This window comes from Ptychodera flava, chromosome 16, assembly GCF_041260155.1.
Source record: "Ptychodera flava strain L36383 chromosome 16, AS_Pfla_20210202, whole genome shotgun sequence".
Classification (NCBI taxonomy): Eukaryota; Metazoa; Hemichordata; class Enteropneusta; family Ptychoderidae; genus Ptychodera; species Ptychodera flava.
The window spans coordinates 35,785,391-35,803,007 of NC_091943.1; the positions used below are offsets into that span (position 1 = coordinate 35,785,391).

At 37.7% G+C, this 17,617-nt stretch overlaps 1 protein-coding gene across 1 annotated transcript; it reads left to right on the plus strand.

Moving 5' to 3' along the window:
- Positions 1–426: 426 nt before the first annotated feature.
- LOC139114703 (inactive hydroxysteroid dehydrogenase-like protein 1) lies at positions 427–16,883 on the plus strand. The gene is made up of 7 exons (XM_070676572.1): positions 427–650; positions 9,046–9,168; positions 10,389–10,499; positions 11,384–11,484; positions 11,852–11,968; positions 12,874–13,095; positions 13,869–16,883. Exons 1-7 carry the CDS (start codon positions 446–448, stop codon positions 14,004–14,006), a joined length of 1,017 nt encoding a protein of 338 aa, XP_070532673.1. The 5' UTR covers positions 427–445; the 3' UTR covers positions 14,007–16,883.
- The last annotated feature ends 734 nt before the right edge of the window (positions 16,884–17,617 follow it).

Here is a 17,617-nt window from a genome sequence, read left to right on the forward strand (position 1 = left end):
AAATGCCATGCTGAAGCCCTGGAATTCCCTAACATTTGATATTAAAGAGAGCCAATCACTTCCCATCTTTCAATTAATTTTCTCAGCTCTGTGAAGCACCTCTGATCACTCTTTTCTCTGAAGTTACGGTGCTATATAAATTCTACTTTTAACTTTAACTTTTGTTATTATTTTATGACGAACCTTCCAAGTTATTTTGTCAGCTATGGTATGCCAATAAATGACATATTTTAACAAGTCATCAAGGTCGAATTTCATTGAATTGAATTATTATCATTATTGAAATAGCAATATCATCAATAATACTTTAAATTTGTGAAGACTGGTTTGGTAGGTCAAAGTTCACTCAAACTTCTTGCATTCGCTGTACAAGATTCCCTTGCATCCGAAAAATAATTGTATCTGAAACTGATGCTAATGAACTTCCGGTACAGGGCAGCCCAAAATGGCAGCAGTCGACAGGTTCAGTTTTCTATTCACAGAGATCAGTAAAACTATTACGGCATACACCGAAGCTTTTGCTATAATCGGAACACTGTATACCGCCAAGAAAACCTTGAATACAGCATTGCAGTTATATGATGTAGTAAAAGTCCATCTTGTCGCGAGGGGACAACAAAATTTGGTCACTCGTTTTGGGCCATGGGCAGGTAAGGATTGCATTTTACAATGTGCAAGACTGATCCGATGCTGCACAGATCTTTACCCAGAGTCTGTTGATGCAGCAGTACCTAAAATAGTGAAACAGTGAGGAAGCTGTATTATACTCTCATTTCAGTCTCACCCGTGCGAGACAAGACTTGTTCGTCGAGCCTCGCAATCAGGATGTGAATGGATACACGGGATAGGTGAAAGTGTGAATACTGGTCGTAATATACTAATAAAATACGTATGATAAGTATGGTGTCCAATCCATGCCAAAATTACTACTTTGATTTTACAACACAACATGCCATTCCGAATTCTATTTTACAATTCAACATGCTATTTCACAACTCAACATGCTATTTGACAACACATCATGCACTTCCAAATCCTATTTTACAACTTAACATGCTCTTCCCAATTCATTTGACAACACATCATGGACTTCCAAATCCTATTTTACAACTCAACATGCTCTTCCCATTTCATTTGACAATCCAACATGCTATTTCACAACTCAACATGCTATTTGACAACACATCATGCACTTCCAAATCCTATTTTACAACTCAACATGCTCTTCCCAATTTCATTTGACAACACATCATGCACTTCCAAATCCTATTTTACAACTCAACATGCTCTTCCCAATTTCATTTGACAACACATCATGAATCCGTGGCACTTTGCGGCCACTCCATTTTCTAATTTAGGTATTCCATTAGAAAATAGAAATTAGGCTAATAATCAATTTTTAAACGTTTCTTCACGTTGATGAAGCGCATTTTGGTCCTTTTCGAAATGAACAAGTTCTCAACGGTGGTGAAATTATGAGAAATTGGTAAAAACCCTTGTGAGGATGGTACTTTGCGGCCAATCAGTATTTCATTTGTAAACGTCATCGTAAATGCTAGTTATCTTAGAAACGTGCCTATTTTCATTTATGTAAGGTAACTCTGTGCAGTGCGGTGTTCACCTTCCAGAACTGCAAGTTGGAATTGGCGACTGCAACCTAATTTCCAATTTGCCATTTTCCGATTTCCTATTTGAGTTTGGGCGTGGTCTATGCTAAGGAGAGGTGGAGCATGAGATGACTTGTTATCATGGCATCTAAATTGATACATGTTAGCTGTGGAAACGCAGCTATCTGTTGGCAGAGTAGTGTGCATCACTATGCGTGTAATACCTTTTTATGACCCGCATAGCGACACACGCTACCCCGCCAACATTGCAACAGGTAGCTGTGTTTCCACACCTAGATACATGTCTAAGCATTCCCGTGAATATTACGATTAGGCTGATTAGGCTAATCATAATTAAGTTCACCGACTTAATACGAATCAGCCTGTTCTTGTACGTTTTTTGGAAGTATTTGTGACAGAAATGAAAGGATTGACATGATTTAATTAGTTATTTTCTCCACCGTTATAGCATTGCATGCCCATACAACTACTCCGGTGGCAAAATAGATTGTATTCAGCCACAGGAAGTTGTCCTATCCAGAAATATCATGCCGGTCAAGTCAACATCGAGACTGTAAAGTTGTTTAACCTCAGTTCAATGTTCAACCGTTGGTTTTCGAAATTGAGTTGCCAACACACAGCTGTGATCATCTGCTAAACGGTAACATCAGCCGACCACCAAAAAATCTAAGCTTACTCTACAAAGTTCATGAAGTTGGAACATTGTCTGGCGGGAGGTCAGACTTACTAAGAGTCAAAATTATGACACGACCATTAGATCCAAACACTCCATGCTTGCTGATATGCACGCATTCTCATGTTACCCTGTAAATAAAACATAATTCTCCGACGGAGACGTCGCATTACAATTTAATTTACATGTTATCTATGTATGGTGTCTCAGCGCAGTTGATTCAACAGGCTCTTGATTCAATGCAGGCAAACCGCCAGCCGTCACTGATCAGTTATAGCATCTGTGACGGCTGGCGGTTTGCCTGCATTAGAGACTGTGGCTGATTCGCTTATACCTCTGCATGGCAGGGCTGTGTGTAACCGGCTTATACGGCCGCGGCCTGTGGTGGGAGACCGTATAAAGCCGGTAACACACAGCCCTGCTATGCAGAGCTAATTCGCTTATAACTTTCACTTTTGACCATGCTCGCCACAGGCACCGCCGTAGTTGACAGCACTTTTCAACTACGTCGGCGCCTGTAATGCTTGCGGCGCGCACAGCCACTGAGGTATGTAATTTTGGTGTGGGACAGGTCTAGCAAAGGAAAGGAAAGTAGCAAAACGTTTAACCATGGAGCTAGAAACGGACAAGCTCCATGGTTTAACAAAACATTCAACGCGCAGAGTATGTCACAAACTTTTGTGATTTGTTGGGTATCCCTCTGTACAAACGCCGTGAAATTCGCTGCACCGCTGATGACCATTCATCATGTTGCTACCTACTATTTGGTTGGAGGGAGAAAGCACATTTGACAGCGACCGAAAATTCAATTCAGTTGAAAAACATTGACAAAGAAAAGTATAACTTTGTTGAAATATTTAAGTGATATGTCAATCGCTGTTTGGTTCAATCTGATTGCTGTTTTGAGATGTCCATCATTTGCGTCAGGGGGAATTCCAATAGACCACGCCTAAACTCAAATAGAAATTAGGATTTTGGATCGAATTTGCAGTTTGCTTTTCAATATGGCATATGGCCATTCGGACATTGACAAAGTGAAATACGATTTGACAAACGACTATTGGAAAGTTAAAAGGAAAATAAATAGGTATTAATTAAACAGAATTTTGAAAAAGATAGGATTTTCAAATATCGAATGAAGCTTTCCAAGCAAAATTCTGATTGGCCGCAATGTACCATCCTCACAAGGCTTTTTACTTATTTGTCACTCTCTAACTTTAGGCAAAATGTAATACATTTAGAAAAGGGCCAAATGCGCTTCATCTGCTCGCCTAAAATATTTGCAATTTGATAAGTACCCTTCATTCTAATTTTTAATTGAATACTTCAATTAGAAAATGGAGTGGCCGCAAAGTGCCACGGATTTCATGGACTTCCAATCCTTTTTACAACTCAACATGCTCTTCCCAATTTCATTTGACAACACATCATGGACTTCCAAATCCTATTTTACAACTCAACATGCTCTTCCCAATTTCATTTGACAATTCAACATGCTATTTCACAACTCAACATGCTATTTGACAACACATCATGCACTTCCAAATCCTATTTTACAACTCAACATGCTCTTCCCAATTTCATTTGACAACACATCATGGACTTCCAAATCCTATTTTACAACTCAACATGCTCTTCCAATTTCATTTGACAATTCAACATGCTATTTCACAACTCAACATGCTATTTGACAACACATCATGGACTTCCAAATCCTATTTTACAACTCAACATGCTCTTCCCAATTTCATTTGACAATTCAACATGCTATTTCACAACTCAACATGCTATTTGACAACACATCATGGACTTCCAAATCCTATTTTACAACTCAACATCCCATTCTAAAGCTAGCTCTGCGGAGCAGGGCAGTGTTACTGGCTATCGAACAAGATTCAAAATGGCGGACGCGAAATGGTCCCCTCGCACAGAGAGAGAAATGCGAACTTTGCACAAGTCTAAAAACGCAGCTTAGTACATTGTGTATCTAAACAAAATGAGCGTGCTCGAAAACTAGGATCGATCACGATTATAAATTAAAAATTGGCTGTTTTGAAAAGAAACTGCGCGCTGCAATCAGCAGTTTTGTCTATTGTGCACCGTGCGTGGGAGGCTTATCGTGAAAGACCGAGATTTACTATATGGCGCATCTGATACGGATATGGTCCCATCGCATAGAGAGATGAAAATAGGCTTTGTCTAAGTTTCGAAAGCACAGCTTAGCTCATCGTGCATCTAGACAAGTTGAGCGTGCTCAAAATAGGAGATCGATCACGATTTTGGGTGAAAAAAACCGATTGTTTTCGGTGGAGAAACTGCGCGTTGCAACCAGTGGTTGGTTTTGCCTATGGCGGTCAGCAAGGCTGTGGTGGGAGGCCTTTAGCCGGCAAGGGGTGGACCATTGGGGAGTGGAAAATTTTCGAAAAAAAAATTCCCCACAAATTTCAATAAAAATAATCAGCCAAAGAAACTTGAGAAAAACAGATGACGCACTTAGGTAAAAGGAAAAAAAATCCGTCAAAAGTTACTTTCTGAAACATTTTTATTTTAGTCTGCATCAGATATACTATGATTCTTTGGCCAAGAAGGGGGGGGGGAGGGGAGATCTGAAGGGTATAATCGTGGCCAGTAAATGAAGTAACTTTTTTTATTTTATAACTTTTTGTTCTGTTCATCATATGTTTTTCTTTCACTGAAGTTGGCATCGTAAAGTAATTCGAGATATAAGATAATATAAAAATCATATCTGTGATATCGATTGTTAACAACTGTATTGTGGGTCTTTACACTATGATTAATTAACAAGAATTCAACAATTCAGGCAGCTTGCATCGGTACATAAAATGGGAAATATTCACCAACCATATGACAAACAATCACTTTCTTTGTATTTCACTATTCAACGAAACTGATTTCCATTGTAATGTTCTAAACTTTATTTTACAATTAAACATTACAAATCCGTATTTTTCTTTTCAAAATTTCATTTGTACACTTGTCTTGACGGTTGAATACCGTGCGTGTGAAATGCAATAGTGCAGAAGAATACGGATAGCGACATTACAGCCATGACAACTGACAACTAAGCCTCAGCAAGCGGAGATGTAAAATACGAATATGGGGCCAGACAAGGGTCAAAGCTCTGTTGGAACGGACTTCGCGAGAAAGACTGTGTGGATAACAACCGATAGAGGTCGCTGTAATGTCGCTATCCGTATTCTTCTGCACTATTGCATTTCACACGCACGGTATTCAACCGTCAAGACAAGTGTACAAATGAAATTTTGAAAAGAAAAATACGGATTTGTAATGTTTAATTGTAAAATAAAGTTTAGAACATTACAATGGAAATCAGTTTCGTTGAATAGTGAAATACAAAGAAAGTGATTGTTTGTCATATGGTTGGTGAATATTTCCCATTTTATGTACCGATGCAAGCTGCCTGAATTGTTGAATTCTTGTTAATTAATCATAGTGTAAAGACCCACAATACAGTTGTTAACAATCGATATCACAGATAAGATTTTTACATTATCTTATATCTCGAATTACTTTACGATGCCAAACTTCAGTGAAAGAAAAAATATGATAAACAGAACAAAAAGTTATAAAATAAAAAAGTTACTTCATTTACTGGCCACGATCATACCTTTCAGATCTCCCCTCCCCCCCCCCTTCTTGGCCAAAGAATCGTAGTATATCTGATGCAGACTGAAATAAAAATGTTTCAGAAAGTAACTTTTGACGGTTTTTTTTTCCTTTTACCAAAGTGCGTCATCTGTTTTTCTCAAGTTTCTTTGGCTGATTATTTTTATTGAAATTTGTGGGAATTTTTTTTTCGAAAATTTTCCACTCCCCAATGGTCCACCCCTTGCCGGCTAAAGGCCTCCCACCACAGCCCTGCTGACCGCCATAGGCAAAACCAACCACTGGTTGCAACGCGCAGTCTCTCCACAGTCGTTTGGAGAGCTATTCAGCGCTGGGACTATTCGCCCATAGACGAGTGTACAGAAGCGAGGGTATTTCTCGCTTCTGCACACTCGTCTATGGGGCGAATAGTCCCAGCGCTGAATAGCTCTCCAAACGACTGTGGTCTCTCCACCGAAAACTCGGTTATTTTCACCGAAAATCGTGATCGATCTCCTATTTGAGCACGCTCAACTTGTCTAGATGCACGATGAGCTAAGCTGTGCTTTTGAACTTACACAAAGCCTATTTTCATCTCTCTATATGCGATGGGACCATATCCGTATCAGATGCGCCATATAGTAAATCTCGGTCTTTCACGATAAGCCTCCCACGCACGGTGCACAATAGACAAAACTGCTGATTGCAGCGCGCAGTTTCTTTTCCAAAAACAGCCAATTTTTAATTTATAACCGTGATCGATCCTAGTTTTCGAGCACGCTCATTTTGTTTAGATACACAATGTACTAAGCTGCGTTTTTAGACTTGTGCAAAGTTCGCATTTCTCTCTCTGTGCGAGGGGACCATTTCGCGTCCGCCATTTTGAATCTTGTTCGATAGCCAGTAACACTGCCCTGCTCCGCAGAGCTAGCTTTAGAATGGGATGTTGAGTTGTAAAATAGGATTTGGAAGTCCATGATGTGTTGTCAAATGAAATTGGGAAGAGCATGTTGAGTTGTAAAATAGGATTTGGAAGTCCATGATGTGTTGTCAAATAGCATGTTGAGTTGTGAAATAGCATGTTGAATTGTCAAATGAAATTGGGAAGAGCATGTTGAGTTGTAAAATAGGATTTGGAAGTCCATGATGTGTTGTCAAATGAAATTGGGAAGAGCATGTTGAGTTGTAAAATAGGATTTGGAAGTCCATGATGTGTTGTCAAATGAAATTGGGAAGAGCATGTTGAGTTGTAAAATAGGATTTGGAAGTGCATGATGTGTTGTCAAATAGCATGTTGAGTTGTGAAATAGCATGTTGAATTGTCAAATGAAATTGGAAGAGCATGTTGAGTTGTAAAATAGGATTTGGAAGTCCATGATGTGTTGTCAAATGAAATTGGGAAGAGCATGTTGAGTTGTAAAATAGGATTTGGAAGTCCATGATGTGTTGTCAAATGAAATTGGGAGAGCATGTTGAGTTGTAAAATAGGATTTGGAAGTCCATGATGTGTTGTCAAATAGCATGTTGAGTTGTGAAATAGCATGTTGTGTTGTAAAATCAAAGTAGTAATTTTGGCATGGATTGGACACCATATGATAAGTACACATCAGACTTAGGTTAGGGGCTGTCCCCGCCAATCCTTATACAAGCTTAAAACGCAGATTGCCGGAGAAAATGTTGGTCTCTATTTTACTGAATCTAGGCATGGAGGTAGCTACCTCCATGATCTAGGGTACCGTCCTTCCATTGGGGGAACCCTTATCTGGGCAACGGTTCCCAGACACTTCGTACCAAAACCACTTCGCACCATACCATCTCGTCCCATACCATTTCGCACCATAACCACTTCGCTGAAAAACATCCTTGTACCAAAACCACTTCGCCCCAAAAGTCACGTTGCCCCCAAACCACTTTGCCCCATACTTATCGCCAACCGGTAAAGCTGAAAATAACCAACTACTGCCATCATAGTTTTCATCACCTTTCTATCATCCCAGGACTGAAATCTTTAAATTGTACACATTTCGAGAAAATGACATTGTGCAATTCCGCACAAGACACCTGAGTTGTAGCATGTAGTAGTTTGCATGATTCTTTTTTCTTATTCTATCGTTTATGGTTTCATGCAACAATAAATGGTTCGTGGTAGCCAAAATGTCCTGGCACATTAATGCTTCCAAGTTGCAGAAAAAAACAACGTTATGATACGTCGTTGCATCATTGTTTTAGGATGAGATGACAGTGCTATACTTTGGGCGAAGTAATTTTAGTACGAGGTGGTACGTGGGGCGAAGTGGCGTTGGACGAGGTAATGCTTGGGACGAGGTGGTTTTGGTACAAAATGGTTTTGGGACAAAGTTGTGTGGGGCGAAGTGGTTTTGGTGCGAAGTGTCTGGACCCCTGGGCAACATACACATATAATAATATGTTTACTTTAAGCCTGTGTTCTGGCAGCAGCGATGTAGTTGAGGGCCCAGGGTAAAAAAAATCATGGCGCAGTACAATACAACTACCAGTTCAAGCAATCTCAGTGACTGCTGTAATACCGTTCTGGAATCTCAGAATGTTGTTATTCCAAATATTAACCCCCCCCCTTCTCCATGTCAGGTCACATAAATACCATGCAGCCAGGTATTTCCACATTTAAGGTTGACAAATACATTATGGCCTATGCAGGCATTTGTGGCTAGAACCATAGACTCTTGAGAGTCTGTCCTAGTAATGAATGGTTTCTGAAATGAGCATTGACATATTAAAAATAGATGAGCTATTTTGAATGCTATTCACAGACATACATGTATGATCTTTGTAGCACAGGGGACTGGGGTGCTCTCAGTGTTGCTTGGATAATCGACCAAAGGTTTTGGATTGAAGTGTGACGCCGAAGGCCAAACCTAAGTAGTACTGGATATTTCACTGCTGGTAGTACATGCAGAAATAACACTGCAGCTGATATGGATAGAAATGCATGTAGCTTTCTGCTAACACAGGTACTTTTTCTACAAGAAATGTCTTTGTTCACTGGACAATGTTGAGTCAGGCGTTATTCTTCATACTAATTTCTTCTTATATCACCAACTGTTACTGTTATTGATGGTCTTTTCAACTCTTACACAGTGGTTACTGGATCAACTGATGGCATAGGCAAAGCATATGCACAGGAATTAGCCAGAGCAGGAGTTAATATCATTCTTATAAGTAGATCCCAAGACAAACTCAGGAAAACAGCCAGAGAACTTGGTGAGTGTCACGTTTCTTGCCAAACATATGTATTGATCTATTTCCATTAAATGTTTGAAATAGTTTAACGCTTGACTTCCACCAAATCTGACCTCATGACTGTTGTATTTGGCAGAGCAACACAGTGATAACTGTGTTGATGCTGATGTCAATGACACAAAGGCTATTGAATAGATGGTTGTGGTGCATTGCATTGTTATCTGTCAAAGTGGGTCTTCTTCTCCACAACCATTGGACCAAAGGCTTTCATATTGGAAATAATGATATCTAGTTTTCGTTTTATCGAAAATTCTTCTCACAAACCACTCAAGCAATTATTTTCAATGTTAGTTTGCTGGTCAATCAGGATTTAACTTCATTAAAATTTATTTTGATTTTGATATATTTTATGTAGTTGTATTTTACAAAAATTTTTTTTTCATATTCAATACATAAATGGACTGTCTAATTAAAGAAAAATAAAAAGTTTGTTTCTTATCCTCGCAAGCGTCAATTCAGACCCACGCGCCACCTTTTTTTCTGCTCAGGAGGAAATAAAATAAAAAATAAATGCAAAAATATGCGACGATAGTGCATAACACAGTGCTGTATAAAACAGAACTGTAAACAAAATGACTGACACTAACATTCCATTCAGAACTGTACACATATGTCACTGTTATATTAAGCTGTCATAACTGGTGCATTGCAGCACTAAATGTGAAACTGCAGAACTGTTGCTATACAAAAATACTGAAACAACACTGCTGTGCATTTATCTCTCGGTGCATTCCTGTGTTGTTTTCATGTTCTTTGCACGTTCTTGTTGGTTGAAGAAGAAAACAATTAGATGAAAGAAAAAGGTGTCACCGCATCATTTTTGCAATATGTCTCGGATTAGAAACAAACTTTTTATTTTTCTTGGCCTTAGTTTTCAAATTTTTCTTTATCATGTGCATTGTAAGCTTCCTATGATTTATTAAAATCAGATCACTTTGCTGATTATTTTTAGGGAGTACCATAGCTGATTCTGCAGTTACATTTCATTTTTTGTACAAAACGTGGACATTACGTACAGGACCTGCTTTCTGTGAAACTGTTGTATAATTCTAAGAGAGCTGAGTCATCGTGGACATGTCTTTAAATTATTAATGCCTTGAAGTTTGTGTCCAGCATCGCTTCAGCAATTTCCCACATTATCAAAGTTAATTGTATTGCATCATATCTTGTGTGTCTTTCAGAAACCACTTTTCATGTAGAGACGCTCACAATAAAGGCAGATTTCAGCAAAGGAAGTGAAATATATGAAAGTATCAGTTCACAGTTACAAGGCAAAGATATTGGCATTCTTGGTAAGTCAGTTGATCTTAAAGTGTTTAATGGAAGAATTTAGGTAGAAATGCATCTGATTGACTCTTATGTCATATGACAAAGATAAGGTGGCATGAAAATGAGAATGGCTTCTACATTCAATCACAGTGGCTATATATATATATATATATATATATATATATATATATATATATATATATATATATATATATATATATATATATATATATTATATATATAAATACAGTATAAACTTTGACATGCTGGCATGATGACAGAGACAGCCCAGGGTCAGCAGCAATGATTGTAGTGGCTGGGGTCATGGCAATGGCCAGGAATTAGATCGTCTCCTTGTGCTATCAAACGGTCCTTTTCAGGTTCATCTTTTCATATTGATTGAGAATTTGAGATCTTTTATAAAAGCCACAATACCGCCTAGAATGACAAAGACTTTTTCAATTTAGTCATCGCAATTTTTGTTGAATATTTTAAAAATGACCCAAATAAGTTTGATTTCTGTGACAGTATCCCTGGACAGTGGATAGGTGCCACGAAGTACAGTCCCCTGCCTGCTGATGCTTGACTTGCTTTAGCATGGGGACAGCTAAGCATGTGATAATTATTGAAAAGTTCATGTTACTGAATCCATAGAACTGATTGATAAAAACAGATCATGGTGTATCAAAACTTTCAACTTTATCGTATTTATTTATTAAAGAAAAAGTACAAAGACTATTCATGGGCTAAACATATATTCCTGTGAAATTTTTTTTTTGTTTTACACCATTTTATCTAATTTTTTCCCTGGAGCTGTATAATTTCCTGCCCTCGGCCTCAGCTCAAAATCGTTTGACAGTTTAGGTTTGTACTTAATTTCATATTTGAAATGTGTGTTTATTTTCAGTAAATAACGTTGGTGTTTATGATTATCCTCAGTACTTTGTTGATGTACCACTTGAAAAATTATGGCAACTTATAAATATCAACATAGGTGCTGCTACTGCTGTAAGTACATGTATATACTTTCTAAATAATGGTACTTTGATATCAGATATTATCTGATATCAGACATTATCTGACATTGAAAAGAGAACACTGAAATAAGAAATACAAGTCCTCCAAAGATCTTCAAACCATATCTTATAGTATCATAATTATGTATCATGACATGGAAAATGATACCAGCTATTGTAATATTAATTATATTGTATATTGTATGAAGTAAGAACATATTTAAAACACACTATGATAATATGGAAGATGGCAAGAAATGCTGTTTGCATCTGTTAAACATAGACAGTAGAGTCTTCCCCCCTCTACCGTCTATGGTTAAACAGGCAAATTAATACACTAACCCTTTTTTCACCCAAAGATGAGCCGCATAGTACTACCTCAGATGATAGAGAAACGTAAAGGTGCCATTGTGAATATAACAGCCAACACAGCTTTGCATCCAACACCTCAGATAGCTGTATATGCTGCTACTAAGGTATGTCCACAAGACCGTTTTCATTTATTCTGTAAATTCATTCACTATCTGCTTATCAAGTCACATCATGCCAAATTTCACAGTTCTTCTGATATTCTGATACCTATTATCCATATACAGCCGGCAACTTTGTTCACAGTTAGCACAGTTGCATTGTGCAGTGGCATATCACTCTGTACAGCAATGAATTTGAGAGCCGATAGCCAGCATAATAACTTGCCAATTTGCCGTTTTCCATCAGAATCTTTCATAATATGTGTTAAACTTGCTACTTGAACCAACCCTCCCATTTCCAATCCTGTCTTGGTCACTCCACCCCATTGAGCAACAGACCACTCACTTTTGAAAATGTCCATCTACTTCTGAAGTTAGCTACACCTCTATTATGATTAGCACAGATGTATTTAATACCGAAACATGCTTAACTTGGCCAATGATAGTTCTGGTTTGGCAAGTAAATTTGTTGATCTCTTCAAGCCAAATTGCTTATATCTTTTACTATACAGATGATCCACTGGTCATAATGAGAAACTTTGGACGCAATGAGAAACACTGGCCATTATGAGGGTTCTCTTTTGTCTATAACAGTAAACCTACACACAGCTATCCCTGATTTTTCTCTGCTTTAGGTATTTACATGTATCATAACAAGCCTTCTGATTAGAGACCATGGGTACATGTATGATTCCATGTGTTGATTTGTCATAATTTATCTGTTCATTTTCATAGAGCTTTATTCATTGAACTTTTCATCAAGTTTTCAGTGTTTATCTCTTATATTTCCACAAAGATAGGGTAGCTTTTGTAAGCATATTTTGTTGTGTTGTTGGAGCTTCCACATTTTAATCGATATTCATACTAATGTGTTACATATAATACTCCATAATGTGTCATGTCATTTTCAGACATATCTGGACTTTCTATCAAGAGCAATACAGTATGAATGCAAAGATAAAGGCATCACTGTGCAGAGTCTAATGCCATCCTATGTTGCAACCAGAATGACTCAGTTTACAGATGCATCTCCCAGTGTACTAATCCCATCTGCTAGTGTCTATGCTAGACATGCCGTGTCCACACTTGGGATCAGCTCAAGAACTACCGGATATTTTCCACACACTGTCCAGGTATTGATATTGAAAAGTTGTAGTTTCTTGTCTTTACCAGTAGTTTGAGAGAACGTATCATGTACTAAGTGTTGAAAGGCAGAGATTTTCTTGGACTGTGATTGTGAATACTTTGTCAGTGAGAAATTGCCAAGAAAGAAGTCAGCGGAAAATTACTATAAGACATGCTTGTAGTAGGCGCTCATTTATCCAAGTGATAGATAGCCTCTGTCAGAGTGTCTGTAGTTTTGTGAAGCTTTTGTACAAATGTGCCTGTAATTTCAGGCTGTAGCAGTGCTTTATTTGAGAGACTGTATAAACGCTCTGGGCACGCCATACAGAATAGCGCCCTCTGTAATTAAAAACTGTAAATGTCATACTCAAACCTACCTGAGCTCACATTTGTAAATAGCAACATCATCTCTGTACACTTACTGCAATTCACATGACCATATCTCCCCAATCTTTCTTTGAATCAAACTTTTAAGAATATTGTATTTTCTGCCTCAAGAATTTGAGAATGAAGGAAAATTACAAAGCAGTGGCTAATAATAGATGCTTCAATAGATCATAAAATCAGTAAGCAAAAGGGTATTATATAGTATGTCCATCTGGATTTTGAAAATCTTTTTTATGTATGTTTTAGTGGATTATCTATATGGAGTCCTCTTTAGTCTATTTGAATGTCAGAAATTTTGGTGAGAGGCCTTGGAACATGGAATCTCAAACATCCGTAGGTTTTTTACATTAACATCACATAACATCTCACAGATCTTAAAATACTTTTCTTCCAGTTCTGGGTGTCATCAATGTTACCAGAGTGGCTTTGGATGTGGGGGTCTAGTCGTCTGAACAGTGCAATCAGAAGAAAAACTCAACTGACTATGCAGCTGAGAGAAGCACGTCTTCGAGAAAAACTGCCCCAGCTTTGAAATCCTGGCAGTTTAACCCTTTCACCACCATGGTTTGGCCCAAACCCATTGTCATCAATAGTGAGAGTGGACCCGTTTATAGGGAATTGTGGGTGAACAGGTTAAATGTGTACAAAGATCCATGATGTCTTGGAAGAATGTATTTATGCATGTAAGGATTGTTGTTTTGAAATGATGTGCAAAGACTGTCAAAAGTTTATGCTGTACAGATATTTGTACTGGAGGATATCATGAATGTCATATCTAGAAATCTGATGTGTAAGTGTGTACTGACAAATGAATCGTGTTATAGTAACAGTTTGCTGTAACTCTCCGGTTGTAATTGTGATTTCCATTATATAGAAATGTACCCTTTTTAAGGGAGGGCATTATTGGAAATTTCTGTTTGTATAAGAAACATCATCCTGTAAGGACTAGGACTATGTGATCCCAGTATTTTATGAATTTCAGTGTATGTCTGACTTGTGTAGACGTAGAACCAAATAGCCATTTTCTATGAAAATTTTTACCACCATGGCCATGCATACATGGTAAAGTCAAGTTCAGAACCTGTAAGACATGTTCCACTCAAGACAGATTTCTGTGAAATTTCAACAAATTTCACCAAAGATCAGCACAACTGCTATGCAATACTTTTAAAATAATTCATCCTTCTAGTGATCCTCCCAGGCAAACATTGTACTGTACCATCATGCTCATTGATTTGACTAGTCAGTGAAATGTTGGTCCTTAAGGGTTACATGTATCCTTATAAGAATTTAGAAGGCCAATGAAAGTAATTAGAAACCAGACAAAGGAACTTGCGGCATAATAATACTAGTGTTTCCTTTTTATCTCTTAGGAGTACCAGTTTGAATGCAAAACTTTTACAAGATTATTCAAATGTCATCGTGTGTTAAAAGTACACTGGAGATGACAGCGCTTGAAAATCATATCACCAGGAATTAAAAAGTTAAACATTGGTACAGTGCATTTCTGGTTCAGCAATCATGGAGCTATCACATGAAAAAGTTACCTTGAAGGTTTGAATTTGTGGTAATGTTTGGGACTACGCATCCATAACAATAGAAATCTTAGCAATCACCACTTTGAGTATGCAATTTACCAACAAAGCCTTTTAACTAACGGGCAATGAGGATAAGGAAGTCTGTATATTGCATAGTACATGTACATGCAGCATCCCAGATTCATAAATGTGCAATATCTTAGTTGAAAAAGCCAAAGTGAACATCGACTAAAATTATGTTTCAAGTTATTGGGTATGGAGCAGTACTGTTGAATGCTGCAGAAACTCACCAATGTCAAAATTTGGAAAGTTTAGGATCATGAAAGAAATTTCAAGGCGAGTTGGAAACTCGGTGGTTCTTTGGTAAATAATAATGAGATCTGTCAGAAAAGTGTTATACCCATACTCAATACCCAATAGTAATAAGAGTACCATGTTTATTGTAGATAGAACAATAGACAGTAGATGTTAGCATTAGTACAATGCATTGATATTTATGCATCAATGACTGACCAGTGTATTTTTGTTTTGTATTGTGTCATATAGTGTACTGGTGGTAGCAGTGCGGCATCGTATGTATAAACAAATCAAATTGTGATATTCTCCTTGTAGGTAACCAGTGTCATGAGAGATAAATTGTCTGCTATGGAGATGTTCAGAAATTGTTGATGAACCAAGTTTAGTATTCAATTGACAGCTTGATTTGATGAAATAACTTTCAGGGACAACATACCTTCGCAATGTAGTTTGATATGGACTGCATGCCCGGTAAAGCTGTATGCAATGCCAGTACAGATTACTCGTAACACAAGAAGTACACATGCATACATGACAATAAAGGCTCCTGACCATCATTTCTAAGTATCTGCATATATATTACTTGACATTATTTTCACACCATATTTAAACAATAAAGCACACCCAGCGACGGTAAACCACGAGATTTTGACAGTGCACGACAAATATGCACGAGCTATAGCGAGTGCATATATGAAGTGACCTGGTCAAAATCGAGTGGTATACCTTCTCTGGGTGTGATTTATTGTTAGCATATCATACGGTATACTGAAACTCAGGCATGGAACGTCAAAAAGTATTTTTGCTCAAGCCGAGAGCTCGGATGTGTGCCAACTGTGGTGTATTGCAAATATACCACGGTTCTTTTCATGTCTCAACCAATCAGATTGCTGCATTTGCGCCATCAATATACTGGTATGATATAATTTTCAATATTGACTTATTTTCACATGTAATGTTAATCCCAAATGCTCCAGCTACTCCGGCCATGCGAGATACAAGACCGCAAAATTTTCATACCTATGAATTTTCCATTCTCTTTGACAAACCTTTTAATACTGATGACTTTAAAGAGGAAAAATATACACAGAGCTACCAAACTATAGATAGCTGGATAACTGTAATTACCATGGTTCGGTCAATTTTAATCCAAATGTAGAACTGATATGCTGAACCCTGCACTTGAATAGATTGGGGAAATTATGAAAAAGTTTTGCTTGATGAAGCAATGAAGGCCAATTTTTTTCAACACATCTGTAAACACTGTTCAGATATAAAATGATTTCATTTAATTTTTTTCATGTTCTATCTTTGCAAATTTCTTGTTTCAGTTGTTCTTGTTTATCTATTTGTTTACCATGGCAAGAATCACACATCATTATATTTATTATTGTGCATTTTAATTCCATGCGCGATATTGTATCTTATGAGTTCACTTGTTGTAGACGTCTTACTTCCTGTGTTAAAGGGGTACAAATTTGTTGTACATGTTTCATACACAAAAACAGACAGTAAAAACTGTACCAGTTCTTCCACTGAAATAAACCAAGCAGAAAGGTGTATAATAATCAAAATTGTCTGTGTCTGTTGTACAACAATCATTGGTGAAGTGCTTATCTGACATAGGGAACCAACCGGAACTGTTGGTGTCTAACTTTGCAATGTGTGAGAAGGTCAGACCACAGGGGCTCATAAATGGCTATTTAAGTCAATATTACAGCGTTTTTCTTTCTTATTCAATGTTACAAATAAACCAGCTGAAGAGCACAACATTTGTGTAACTGTCTTTTCTGTAGCTTGTATTGGCATGTATAGTGCGTCCTCGTAAATGTGACCTTTAGTTTCGTGACCTCTAGCCATGCCTATTTCCTGCCCTGCCCTCGCTATGCTTACTGTACTAATTTCCCATATTACTACAGTAAATACAGCGACGTCTGTACGCATGGCCAGAGGAATTGGCTAGAGGTCACGGAACTAATGGTCATATTTACATATGATCACATTCCCCATTGAGGGCGCACTATACATGCCAATACAAGCTACACAGAAGACAGCTACACAACTGTTGTGCTCTTCAGCTGTGATTTATTTGTAACATTTAAAAAGAAAGAAAAACTCTGTAATATTGACTTAAATAGCTACTTATGAGCCCCTGTGGTCAGACAATGCATTGCGCAAATCACCAGTGAGTTAGAGAGTCAGTAATACAAAGGATAAAGTACATAGCTAAGGACCCCTACGGACACCATTTTCAGTTAGTATCCAAAGGTGTGTATCCACCAATCCTCATTTGTGACATTGTGTTTCT

Excerpts from the sequence above, each read along its gene's own strand:
- LOC139114703 (XM_070676572.1), top strand. The coding sequence starts at position 446 with ATGGCAGCAGTCGACAGGTTCAGTTTTCTATTCACAGAGATCAGTAAA. Across the intron at positions 651-9,045 it reads TCGTTTTGGGCCATGGGCAG|TGGTTACTGGATCAACTGAT; the intron begins GTAAGGATTGCA and ends ACTCTTACACAG. Across the intron at positions 11,485-11,851 it reads ACATAGGTGCTGCTACTGCT|ATGAGCCGCATAGTACTACC; the intron begins GTAAGTACATGT and ends TTTCACCCAAAG.